Source organism: Diachasmimorpha longicaudata, chromosome 8 (assembly GCF_034640455.1).
Source record: "Diachasmimorpha longicaudata isolate KC_UGA_2023 chromosome 8, iyDiaLong2, whole genome shotgun sequence".
Taxonomy (NCBI): Eukaryota; Metazoa; Arthropoda; class Insecta; order Hymenoptera; family Braconidae; genus Diachasmimorpha; species Diachasmimorpha longicaudata.
Genome location: NC_087232.1, coordinates 5,226,634 through 5,240,800, shown reverse-complemented (window position 1 = coordinate 5,240,800; position 14,167 = coordinate 5,226,634). Strand labels below are relative to the sequence as shown.

General features: G+C 35.0%; 1 protein-coding gene across 13 annotated transcripts in view; it reads right to left on the bottom strand.

Moving 5' to 3' along the window:
* Window positions 1-14,167, bottom strand: part of LOC135165362 (CUGBP Elav-like family member 1) — a 118,875-nt gene that overhangs the window by 13,891 nt on the left and 90,817 nt on the right. For all 13 annotated transcript variants that reach the window (XM_064126576.1, XM_064126578.1, XM_064126574.1 and 10 more), the window contains one exon: window positions 1,052-1,260. In XM_064126576.1, the coding sequence (XP_063982646.1) occupies window positions 1,052-1,260 (209 nt within the window). The remainder of the gene's footprint in view (window positions 1-1,051; window positions 1,261-14,167) is intronic.

Here is a 14,167-nt window from a genome sequence, read left to right as displayed (position 1 = left end):
TTTCCATGCTCACGTATAAAGGAGAATGTCTTTCATACCTGTGTATATGGAGTTTGTTTTGTTTTCATGTTTTTTTTTTTTTTTTGACTTCTTGGTTTGAATGGAAAAATTTGTTCACACACGGAGCTTAGGCTATTTTCCCCTGGCTTTTTCAATGCATAAATCTTGGGGTACTTTCACGATTTCGGATATTTTCTTTTCATTGTTTTTTTTTCCGGTGTCGATGCGACGAAAGTATGAATACACTTTCGTGAAAATTGTATATTCAATGGTATTTTTCTAGACCAAAGAAACTAATATTTCAGTTAAGTTCATGATGTGCAAAGTTGTTATTCATGTGATAAAACTGAAAATTGATTAAAATAAATTTATATTCGACACGTTCTCGAATATCATAGGATAGGAGGTGTTTAAACCAGTGGTGTAAAACCGAATGAGATTATCCATTCGCGTTTGATGTGTTTGACTTGAGAAAAATCCCGGCACTCTGCCAACATACATTTGACACTAGTTTTGATGCTTATGTCAGTCACAGTGGTGTGACATTACGAGACTATGGAAAGAGGTATTAAAGTGTGTTTGGTGATTTATCAAAATGACGGAAGAATGAGCACGAATTATTTATTTTTATATTAGTCGGTATGTGTATAGTGGGTCTGAATTTTACCGAATAGATTAATTACAATTCCGAATAAATAATTAGAATAATGGGAAATTCATTGTTGATAAAATATTTATCAAAGATACTCCTCAATTGTATAAATTCTAATTTTCTAATTATCCTAGTAGTCTTCATTTCGAGGTAGTCGTTTACCTATTTCCTCAGATTTTTTTTTCTCGTATTAATGTTTCAGTAGAGAAAGTCAAATTGCGATCTGCACAGGTTAAATAATAAAGTCATTGTTAAATGGAAAGTAAGGATGAAATGGGGCTCAAACGAAAGCTGTGATGTTCGACTACAAAAGATTAAAAGCATTTCTTTGATGAATAAATCGTCAGAGTACTAGAATTTTCTTAATTAATAAGCAGTGAAAATTTAAAAGGAATTTACCTCCATTGTGCGCGAGTGGTGTAGGGCTTTTATGGCATTTATGGCATATTGTTTACTCGCAAATGTGACAAATGCACAACCTCTACTTTGTCCAGTACTGTTATCACGGAGTACTGAGCACTCTTCAATTGCACCGTATACATCGAACATATTTCTGACGTCATTCTCCGTGTACTTCTTAGATAACATGCCCACGAATAATTTTCGATCTGTAACAAATTAAACACAGTACAACGTTAATTAATCTTTTATAGATTATTCGGATGACTTACAGTCTAACATTTCATGAATTGATGGTGATATTTGAATAAATCATTTGTCATTTTGATGAGTGAAAAAATAATTTGAAAATAAATTCAGATAATTTTCGTTTTTTAACGAGTGTCAATAATTGAAGTGACAATTATTCTTGTTTATCATTTAAGTTTAAAGATAATGCATACGTTATTAATCATCTTTAACACAGTATGAGTTTTTTTTGTCAAAAACATCATTCATTCATGATAAATTATTTATTGATTCCATATAAATAATTTTTCTTTTGTTGGACTCAGTTAATAATTTGAGTTGAGGTGGATATTTTATTAACCCAAAATACTGTTACAGAGTTGACAACAATCGAATTTTTATCTTCCAATCGATGGCTCATGATACCTGACCCGAAAATACTTGTGTCTCACTCTTCTCCTTCCTGTCGGTATGTCATTAGTCATGTGGCTCATTAGTATGGAGGCCTGACCACGACAGAGGAAGTGACAACAGAGTCACGAACTGTGATCCATCCGCAAACTGTCCAGAAACTTTAATCGTTGAGTCTCAAATATATCTTTTTCTCAATTTGTAAAAATATCTTTTCAACAACTTTACGTCAATGCTCCTCAATTTTCATCACATGTATTCAGACTTTTGGAGTTATTTTGACAGTTATTGATCAGTATGGGATGTTGATGGGACACTGATCAATATTTCATTGACTTCCTTTCGATTGTCTATCAACCTCGATCATTCCAGTCTCATGAATCATTCGAATTCATTGCATATTCAGTCAACAATTCCTGCAAATTTTCTCAAGGGCATACGTTTGTAATATCTATTCTTTGCTGTACGTCATCGGAGATGATCGTCTTAAAATACCAGTGAGATTAAAAAGATCCGATTACTTTTTCTACTGTACCATCTTGAATTCAGATGTACCGGAAATTACAAATGTTTTTTCTCGACAAAATTTGCTTAAAATTTCTCTTATTTCACGTCGTCAAAATGTTTCATCAAATAAATTCGAAATAGTTGGTTTAATCAAGTGAATTTTATTTGAATCAACGATCATTCAGTTGCTAATTTTAAGACATCAATCATCCCTTCTTGAGATTGAAAAGGGTGGGGGAAAATGGAGCGATAAAAATAGATAATTATAGACCGATATTCAGACAATGTTTTATTTATCTAACGTCAGCTCAACAAATCATTTATTTATACTTTCATATTATTAATAAAAAAAAAATTCTAGTGCATCCATTGGAAATTTTGTTTCAAATAAAATCTCATCGAACGTTATTTTATTATAACGTTCACTTAATTAAATTAGTTTAACACAGTTATTTGGGTAACAAATAGTTGAGGGGGTTTAAGAATTTTCAAGACATTTGCAAATTCAAGACATTTTCACAATCTTAAATAGCGATGTCTTGACGACACTGGTTTTAATAGTGCGAACCATGAGGAAAATATTTCCATTAAGCCATGAGGGTAAACATAACGGCATCACGAGTGATTTAGACATTTAACGGCACAGTAGCACCAAGTTGTACAGCTTTTCAGCGATGAGTAAAAAGACAATGAAGCGTTCCAATGTCTGAGTTTATAGGTAGGTGCAGTTTGGTCTCGGTACACTAAACGTTAGATGTAAGAGTGCTTGGTAAGTAGGTTGGAAGCTATACGAGGGCACAGGTAGCTCTTCTTTTCTTCCCATACCCTTGGAGTCAGTCTCTATGTGGTTTTACATATACATGTATGCACATGTACATTTTTACACTATAGTTGTATTTGTGTCGTTATGCTGTACGTGATGGAACAGCGTATCTTATTGCACAAGTCGTGTGGAGGCAACTGGCCTACGTTTCCTGTCGCAAACCATTGGCTATGTCATACGGTGTATGAAGACTAATCCAATCGTAAGGGACATTACATTCACTATTTTTTAGTTGAGTTGTTTTTACTGGAGCATTTGAGAAATATAGGGTGATAGGGAAAATTTGTATTGACCTCTTCAAAAAAAAAAAAAATTATCTTCCGTGAAAAATTGAACTCGCCTTAACACGAAAATTATCGTCAGTTAAATGACCAATTCTATAATTTTCAATCTTTTCATTATTACAATTTACATTGCAATAATTCAAGTTGAGCGTCATTGACCTTTGAATAAAGCCACTGCCTCATGCACCCTATTCTCCCTCCGAAGGGTTACTTTTTTTCCCCAATGAATAATTTAGTTGTGGAGAGAAAAAAAAAAGTGAGCATGAGACAGGGGAACAAAAAATTTCATGCAGACATTCGAGACAGAAGCTAACGAGGCGCATCGAGTTCACCATTCGCCTCCCGGCATTTCGTTCCCGTTTGATGTCGGCGTTCCACTGACACACTGCCTCCACGCTATCATCTCCATACTCGTCCTAAAGCTCCTCCTGTTATATCACTGGGACTTTTTTTGCTCATTTTTCTTGAATTCTGCGGATTCTTCGTAATCCTGTGTTTACCGTTTTGTAATAACACCGTGGAATGGGTGAGGGGGGGGGAGATGGGGGATTAATTGCACGGGAAAATACGGGTAATCTGAGTACAACACACTGAATGTGTAGTCTTGGAAAATGTTGGGCTTGAAAATATGTTGTGGGTGTCATTTAACACGCTGGATTATTACTCGCGATACGGCACGTATCGAGATATTACATATTTGCATTTTTAAAGTCCGATTATAATTATGATTATCATAAAAAATATTTTGTTGTGGATTTTTAAGAAGGAAAAAAAAATGAAGATTAATTTTTCATGCAGTAAATTTATTATCCGTATCGTAATCGTTGAAAGATTAAATTTTAATGGTTTTTTTTGTGGAAGAATTCAAGGTTAAAGTAGTTAATTTTGGGAAGAGTTGTTTAGCCAATTAGTAGAATATTTTAATGGATTTTACGGGTGATAAAGTGATTGAATAGAAGATTTTTTTCTCTTTTGACAATTGTTAAATATTTTTAAACACGCGCTAGTAAAAAATTGTGGAAAAAATAAATAGATAAGGCCTATTGTAAAAACATCCTTGATAATCCTTGTCTATGCACATGTCCATACCTCATCACGTAACAGATAAGTCGTACTTACGTAAGCATTTGCTAGTGTGTCATGTCAACTTCTATCCCGCATGAAAAATTTTAACTGCATACAACGAGGAAAAACATAAACTGTAGAATTTCACGGCGTTGGGTATGAGACATTGGATGATTATTTAGGTAAACTGATTGGGAAATAGTATGTAAGAGGGAAAAATAATTTTTTTTTTTTAGTTTAAAAAATTTTCAATAGTGAGAAAATATTTTCCATTGATCATTGATTACGTTTGAGGACGAGTTTTAAAATGAGAGAAAGCTGCAAATAGTTTTATAACTGTGTGACATATATGTATTGAGTATTTAGCGTTGTGTCGACATATTTGAGAAGAGGCGTTAACTCGCATACAGTCGACTGTTTACTGATGAATGCATGAGGGTGTTGTTATTGAAGAACGATAATACATTTAGAAAGTCATTTAGTAGGTGATTATTGAATAACGTAATCGTTAGGGTAGTCATTGGTTTCAAGGAATTGGTATCATTATTTTGCAATTACTGTTGGATTATTGTTGTTTGATGGTGAGTGAGTAATGGCTTGAACGAATATTGACTGCAATGTTGCCAATTCGCATCGTGACTTTTTTTTTTCAGTCTTTGTTTTATTATTAGTGATGGCTCAAGCCGGTCTGCATCTACGTAATAATGCGTTGTATGTATTCATGCCACAAGGTAGGCATTCGATTCTTCAAGGCACTATTTTGCAATTTATCGATCTCAATGATTGATCCTCGTTGAATCGTGCCGGGAAAGTGGATATATGGGAGAGTATCAGGTTTTTCTGTTTTTGATGAGGAATTTTCACAAGTGACAGCACGAAATGAGGATTAAATATTTTTTCGGAATATTTTTTAAAGTATAATGCACCATTTTGAGTACCCAAATGGTAAACAATTGTCAGGAATGTTCGTTTTTTAATCTGATTTTCTCAAGATGTTCGTTATAAAATAGTCGAAAGTATTGACAGATTCATCTGGTGACAATCTTTCGCTGGTTTTGAATTACTCAATTAATTACATCTTTTGTTAATTAGAATTTACTAACATTTATGTTAACCCTTGAATTAGTTCGATGAGTGTCTTAAGGGTAAAATGAGAGATATTGTTTTGTAGGAAATTTTACGATTCACAAAGAAGTTCTTCTGACATTTTCTCCCATATCGACTCCTTTTTTCACAATTTGCATTGCAAAACATCAATTTTTGTTTCATGTTATTCGAACCTCATCCACCTCTATATGTATTTTTCATCATAATTTCTTCACCTTGAAATAACATCTCTGTCCTTTCAATTTTCTACTGAATCCACTCACTTCGAAGTTCCACACCATTAAAAACCTCTCGATCATCCCAACCCCTCGAATTTTCTCAACCCTCATGATCAATGAACCATTGTATAAATCAACAATTATCATCCCCTTACCTGGAACAGAATAAGGTGCTGTCTGGGGCTGTGGCGCCCAGTATGCCTGACTAATTGCTGGATAATGAGAGTTAGCACCCACATGAGCAACACCACCATACTGCTTTCTACTCTTCATTGCCATTTTTCACAGACACAGTGTAAAAATAATATCTAACAAAATCATTAAATTCATCCAATCATCACTTAATCATCACAAAATTCATCACTGAACAATCACAGTATATCACAATATCTGAGAGATCCATTGATAATATTGAAAAATAACTTGTGAATGATGGTGTGACTATTTTTTTTTTCTTTTTATACACTCGTAAAACAGTTTTCTAGTAAAATTTTCCCACAACGTATCACTGCCAATGCGACTTTATCGGCATTGATGTCCCCAGATATCGTCAACTATAAAATCCACCGGATTTGTCCACCGCAATGTCACTAGTTCTCATGCAATTTCACAACTGTTATTACGCAATAGTTATCATCAAAGACAATGACAAACCTCTCAATATTTAATTCACTGTCATCAATTTAAGATTTCACGTAATTACGGTCAAAATAATAACAATAATTTATCATAATTACAACTTCACATTGTGAATTATCAAGTTTTGTCGTTGGCAGGAATCCATTGTACTCGTGTTATTCATATTCATAGTTATAATCTTGGTGTACTGTTACGTGTTTGTGCGTTTTTGTTTCAACGTTTTTTGAAGGGAAAATAATGGGTAGATGAGAGAGGAAATAAACCCCGATGGGAATACCTCGTGAATTCTCGGAGTACTAGCAGAAATAGAATACTAGTGAACGACTATTTCGTTAGATTCTAATTCGCTATTGCTGTTGTTTTATCGTCAGGTGATGGATTGGAATCACTCGGTTCATCACTTTTTATCATTCGATTGATAGGTCCTTTTTATTACGCGCATTTTATCACCGTTTTTTTTTTAAATTGGACTTTTTTTTTCGCCGGTAATTTTTTTTTTTGTCCGTGGGGGCTTGAGGGGGTGGGAGGGGTTTATGCACTTTTTTTTTTTCGCACCGGCTAAGACGTACTGTCCCGAGAATACTCAACAAGTGAGCGCACCGGTACACGCTCTACTCAATTTCCTTCTTCACTGTTACGTCCACCAGCACTAGTTCTCCCACTCACTCAACTCGGTGTAGTGTTACTATCTCACTCCGTAGAGGGGCGAGAGGGGTTGGGGTGGGGTGGTGGATGAGAGGGGTTGGGGAAAAGAGGTGGAATATACTTAAGTCGGTATAGGTGGGTGAGGAGGTTAGGCTCCATATTTTGCCTCCCACTCTTTGTTTGGTTTCGGTGACGTAGCATGAGTGGGGGAAAGAGAAGGGGTACAACACGTGGTTGTGGTACATGATTTTTTGGGGGTATATATGAATGTTGAATTTATGGTATTTTTTTTTTTTTGTTGAAAATGGGAGGAGATTTTGCAGAATTCATTCCAATAGAATAAAACAAAACTGTTCAATAATCTCGATAAACCTTGATTTTTTCAGTCTTGTTCATGAAAAAAATTATATTATATCTTTTAAAACATTAGATCGGATAAATATTATGTTTATTCTTCGCTCTTTAATCATATTCATGTACAGCAGAGGTCACTGTCTCCCTCCATTCAGTGAATTAATATTCAGAGCATTCACTGCTTAGAAAGAAAAAAAAATGAAAAGCAATTTTTTTAGTTTAAAGTTTCTTTTAGCGATCAATGTCCTGGGTTTGAAAAGAGTAATTTTTTTCTAACAAAAATAACATACAATTCACTTTTTCATCGCATTTTGTTACTCCAGTCGAGTACATTCCATTGGATTTAGGAATTTTCTTGACGTGCATTTATTTATTTATTTTCACTTTCTGCAAGATTTTTTTTTTATTTCACCGACAGCGGGACAGAGGTGAGTGGAGTGATAAATATCCTGTACTCAGGTTTTCTGTAGTTGCTGTGTGTGCTCACGGTGAAGGTGAAGGGTAAGAGGAGGGCCACATGGAGTAGTGGCGTTTCGAAAGCCAAGGAAATTTCCGGTTCCGTAAATGCTTTTATTTGTATTTCTGTAACTATTGGAGCGAAACTAGTTTGTCAACGTGTTACAAAATTGGAGAATTTCACTGACTTTGAGATGTCTTTATTTACGTGGAAGAAAAATAAAGGGGTTTAATATTTTATATTATGTTGTTTCCGGACGTTGAATGAGAAGGCGGGAGCTGGGAAAATGACAACTTCTCATTTCTTATATTCAGATTTTCTTGTAGATGTGTCTTGGGATTTTTATATTCATAAGGTGGAGATATTGCGTGAAATGAAAGGTTATAAGTTGTGCAATTTTTTTTTTCAAGATGGAATTTACAGGTGAAACTCTCATTTCTCATACTCTGATTTTTCACGTGAGTTATCTTGACATTTCTGGTCTTGATGAGTGCTAGAGATGGGGTCAAAATTGAACAAAGAATTGTCATTTTTGTGGATCTGTACAGTAGAAATTCGCATTTCATCATGACACATTGTTTCTTACAAATCGCATTTTAACAGGATTTTTGTAATGACAATTATTGTGGTACTCAATGTCCTCCACAAAAAAGGTTATAATCAAAATTTCCCTATGCCCTTCAGGCTCCAAGATATCCATTAAAACCTGATGAATCGTCAACAGTGATTTATCTCGGTTGACTACTTCCTCCTGATATTATCAAATATTCAATGCATCATAAACGATCGATCGCATCTTAATTTTGATGGTATTTTTTTACCACCGACACGTACATAGAATCCATCAACATAAATCAAAAATACTTTCAGTATTGAAGAATTAATGGCCGTCCTTGATTACGTAAATCCGAGCGAAAAAGTTGCTGTCACATGTCAATTTAACTGCCCTCCTAAAGACCTGCATATGCAATAATCGAGGGGGAAAAAAAATAAATATCAACCCTGGGGCAAAAAAGTTTAATGAAAATGTTGCGTCGGTGCATTAAATTTACGATTAATTTCATAAAATAAATCTCATTAATTCCAAAAGGAGTTGTGCCCCTTAATAGTCAGACTCTTGACCAAGTTAGTGCCACGAATACTGTTGTAGCCGGGGTCACGGGGTCATCTGCAGCCGTTAAACTTTTCATGAATGATATTCGTGTTTTGCCTACCGTGTGGCTCGAGACAATGCATAATGCATCAAAACTCGACGGACGAAGGTATCGCCCACCGTCTCACCTCTCCCTTTATCACTATCTTCCTCCCCTCTCCCCACCTCCCCCTCCATCGCTTCCTGTCTCATCTTCCAATCTTGGAGTGTGGAATACTGCCACCTCGTTGTATCAACTTATCACCGTTTGTCTTGTCGGGTTACGAGTTCTTTATAATAACCTCGGCTCTAGTTTTTTTTTTCCTTATTAGCAAGAGTCTCCTTCGTCGCATTTTCTCCCTTTCGTTATTTCGTGGATCTTATTCATAAATGATTCAGACTTTAAATGTTTTTATTTTTCTTTTTATTCTGGATTTCCGGGTTTTTCAACGAAGCGCGAGAGATTAAGCAGTCATGAATTCATGGAGTTTGTGGGGGGGTGGGGTTATATTCTGCGGATGTTATAACCTTTTGTTTTGGAATTTAGAGTGAATTTGAGGGCGTGGGAAAAATGAGTGAAATTCAGGTTTTGATGATTTTGGTGGGGTCGGTTTCAAGGTGTTCAACGTGAGTGGTTCTTCAGGGAGGGGAATAAGGTGTTGAGGAAAAATTAAATTTCATGGACATTTGACTATCATTTTTTGGGAGACTGATGATGATACTGAATGCGATTTGAGAATTGGAGAGTCATGAAATTTCAGATCTCACTGATAATTCAATGACAGACCCGAATTTTAAGGAATATGAGGATGAGAATTACTTAGTTATTAAAATTTACATTTTAATGTGAATTTTCAGTGTCAAGTTACATTGAATTTTTTAATGAAATCAGTAATTTCGTTATTTTGTCTTATTTAAATTGTATTCAGTTCCACTGTGAGTGGAGATATTCTTTTTAAGTTACAATAAGGTTTTGTATTGAAGTGGAAACCCTTCGCAGGGACCAATTCATAAAAAACAACTTTCGTTGAATTTTTGGTTGAAATAATGCGGGATATGATGTTTATGTTTAGGTTTTAGGGTCTAAACAAAACGGAATGAATAGGGCCTATTGTGGGCAAAACACCAGAGGCCCAGAGCGTTGGGATTTTGTCATTTAGTCGGTTCCAGCGAATAATATCGATCTATTCTTTGGAAAAACTCGATGACAGAACAAAGCGGCTCTTCATAAAAAATTAATGTATGTTCCCAGCTATTACACAATGAGCATATTTGTCACGAAAACGTTAAGAAAATTTTTCAGAATTTTTTTTCGAAGTGCTCCGTAATTTTTATGTGCGGTTTCGATGAAATATGACTATACCGACACTTAAATTTTTCTTCTCACTTTCGTAATCGGTACGTGAAGTTGAATTCCGTAATTTTTACTAAATATTTATTTCCGTGTGGCGGAAGGTGTATTGATCTTGTCAGTACTCCTATTATATTCAAAACGGTGATGTGGAGGTAAAGGGGCGTAAGGTGTGTATAAGGTTACAGGGGGAAAAAAGGAAAACCGCGGAAAGCTTGAGATGCCAGGTATTTAACTTGAGATTCGTATGAGCGAAGCGCTTTACCACATAACTTCCGTTGTTTACCTTGTGGAACGTAAGACAATATTCCGTTCTCTGCTATTAATTATTTGCGAGTTTCATAGAAAGTCGAATATTTGGGGAGACGCTTGGGATTTTTGGAAAAATTGGTGTATCTATGGAAGTGAGTAAAATGCACGCCTCGGAGCTGAGCAAAAACAAAAATTTATATTGTCATTATAAAAATAGAATAAATAACAATAATCGGTATGATCGATCAATTCAATAACACGTTAATAATAAATTAATACATTTGAATTTAAAGACTTTTTGCGTTAAAATTAAATGACCAACGATCGTAAATTTAATAGAATCAATTAACGAGAAAGATTTACGTTACCGAACTGATTTCAATTTTTTTGGAATTTTTAGAAAACAATTTAAATCAGAATTTATTGTATTTAGTTCTTTCGGGATATTCTCAAAATTCGAGTCTTAATTTTTGAATTTTTAATGACATCAAAAAAATGATAATGATCATAAGGAAAATTGTATTTTGGTAAAATATTTTTAACGGGGTGTGCTAATTTTATTTCTGAAACTAAAAACTCGCAAAAAATCCTGTAAATCCATTGAACTATTTTTATCCTACCAGTCGTGGATCGAATGTATTCTGGTACTGCCATGGAACAATGTGCGTGCCACGTTGATGGCTCAAACTCTTATCTGACACACTGGCTTATATTACAGTAACTACCACGGATTTAACAAAACTCCATGTGTTGAAGCTTATCTGACAGTTACTCGGGCACGTTTTGTGTGATGATACTTTTGAATTGCATCCGTTCTCTGCCAAAATATTATCATACTATCATGCAGTCTCATTTTTTTTATACTCATAACTATTTTTACGTTTATAACACAGGTCGTAATATTTTTAAACTCGATTCGCAGAAAATTAGAGACATAACATAAATGAGTTTCAACAAGAACGCGGGTAAATTTCGCTTGATATCACCTGACTTATGTTTATTTAATCCGGCTGGTTGTGGATAATCCGGTCGCCTCTCGTTTCTCTTTTTTCATGTATTTTTGCATTAGAATATTAACATGACGATAGGACTAGTGTGGAAGCGGGGTATGAGGACTCGAGCGGTGAAATAAAAATCGATATCGTCGTGTGATTTTTTTTTCATCGATTTCGCAATCAGTAACTCAAATGGAAATTTGGTAATTTTTATTGGCCATTTATTTTGGCACTTGTTGAGCCTTTTCACGGTTACTCAGTCCCTTTTCGGGTTTTGCTCGGTATTGTATCGAACCATATGCATGCGACTACGAATTTTACACGGTACCACATTACACTTCTCTAGAATAACAGAAGTAGCTGGGGAAATCACAGGAAACTCATGCTGGTACAGGCGGTTTCTCTATTAGCAACCTCCAGTTGGCTGGAGCCTTCCGTTGAAAGATTTGGTTCCACTTGGGATCGAATTCACAATCTTCCGTACTCTAGATGTGTGTCTAATCCACTCGGGTATCCACGTCGGTACTCTTTACCGTTGAGTCTATAAATTTACTGTTTTCTCGTACACAGAAACGTTTTCTATTGTGAGAAAATTCCACCAATTTGACTAGAAAAATACCGTGAATTTTATTCAAACTACCAAATAGATTCATCGATCTATTCCGAGAGACAAAAGTGCGATTTTTCATGGGAAATTGGAGAACAGATACAAATGGAAAGTCCAGGATTTTTGATAATTTATAATTTCTCTTCATTTATTGACTGGCGATCAAGTTATGAACAGAATTCGGTGCAATCATCGCTTTTATATATTTAGAGTTAAATATATTCAAATAATCAAATTCCAAAGTCATTTATCTATCAATTAGTGGCTTCCGAAGGTCGATAAATAGAAGACTAATTGAATTTCTCTATGAAATTGAGAATCATTTGGCTATTTATTTTTTCCAATAAGTTCAATAAGTTTCCATAAGTTTTTTTAATAAATTCAACTTATTTCTATATTTAAAAGTCAAATTATCAAGTAAAACTTGTCATTTTCTACAAAGTCTTGAAATTTTCTAACATAAACTTAAATCCTATCGATTCCTGATTACGAACTCTTTACAAAGTCATCTTGGAACCTTCAAAAATATTGCAATCTCCCATTTTTTATGTTATCGTGCGAACTTATCAGCATAAAGTTTTTTCCCTTGAAAATCTGGAGTATAAAAAAATAGGAGGTTTTGACGGTATACCAGATAACAAATGCTCCCAAAAAAAAATGTACCATTTTTCATCATTTTTATTTGTTCACTGACGGGAATTGTTCAAAGCCCATATGTAGGCTGAATACATATATATCCTAGTCTCGTGTGTCAGCTTATCTTATCGGAGTTTCCTAATCAGTGAGACGAACCACTGGGTCCTGAGCTTGCGGGGATGTAAAGGGAAGAGGGGTTGTTGTATGTTTCACTGCAGAGACTGAGGGAGGGCCCTCTATGCGTCTACCTGGTGCAGAAACAGTTTATAGAGGTGCCCAGTCGACGGTTATCGACCATTCAGATAAGATAAAGTTTATCGCCCTGTCGGTCATAATAGTTAAAGCGATAAAGGGTTGGATACTTATTTCTGCCGGTAACGAGACTGATGGGGTCTTGTTGGTGAATTATCGTGCAAAATCATTGATTTCCGATGGAAAAACTCACTCTTTTGATTTTTTTTGCCGATTGATAAAGTGAAGTGGAACAGAACGTAAACTACGGTCATTAATTTAGCGAAATTTTCTTAAAAAAATCATCGATTTTGTGCTTTTATGGATCGAATATTAATACTTTCATCCAGATTTTATAATTCTCTTTACAAATATTTTTTTATAATTAATTGCATTGCCAAAATCATTCAAAAATGGAACGAAAGACGATTTTATTCACCATTCGGGTGAAATATCTTTCAATATTTAATTTTTTTAAAGAAAGGACAGACAAATTATTGAATTACTTCATCTCCCATGTAATAATCTATCGAATTAATCGTCATTGGGCTTCGGTGCAATAAATGCCAAGAGTTAGGAGCTAATAGCCACTCAGTGGGAGCCTATTATAGCCTTGGAAGATCTAGCCTCAGCGTGCCACTGGGTTCATCCGTCATTCGGCATCGAATAAGTGCCTTGAGGGGCTAACGTCAAGCCAAAGTAAACAAAATGTCAGGGGGGGTATAAATAAATCACTTCGGGTGAAACCCAAGTTAGATGGCCTGTCTTAGTCACACCTTTGGCCATGTTCTTCTGGGTGGATTGAGTTGCACCGAACTTGGACAGTCAATCCCCAAATAATGCTTCTCATCGAAAAACCTTTCAAAGCCCAAAAAAAAATACCACTCCACCGAACTAAAACTGATACAATTCTTTTCAACTTAAAAAAAACCTCAGACTTTGACGAGATAAAAATAGTTAGCTTGCTTGGTTTTCAACTTCACTTCCTTCTCACATACATTTCATGAAAATCGGTGTTCTATTGTAATATAGGCCACCTGTATTTGATGGGGAAATAGGGAAAATAGTTTTATAATTATTCATTCGGTTTTAAGTTAAAATTCGGTTAAAATTGATTTTTTTGCGTTAGATTTTCAGTAAAACAGTGCATCAGCATTTAAATAAGACTAGAATG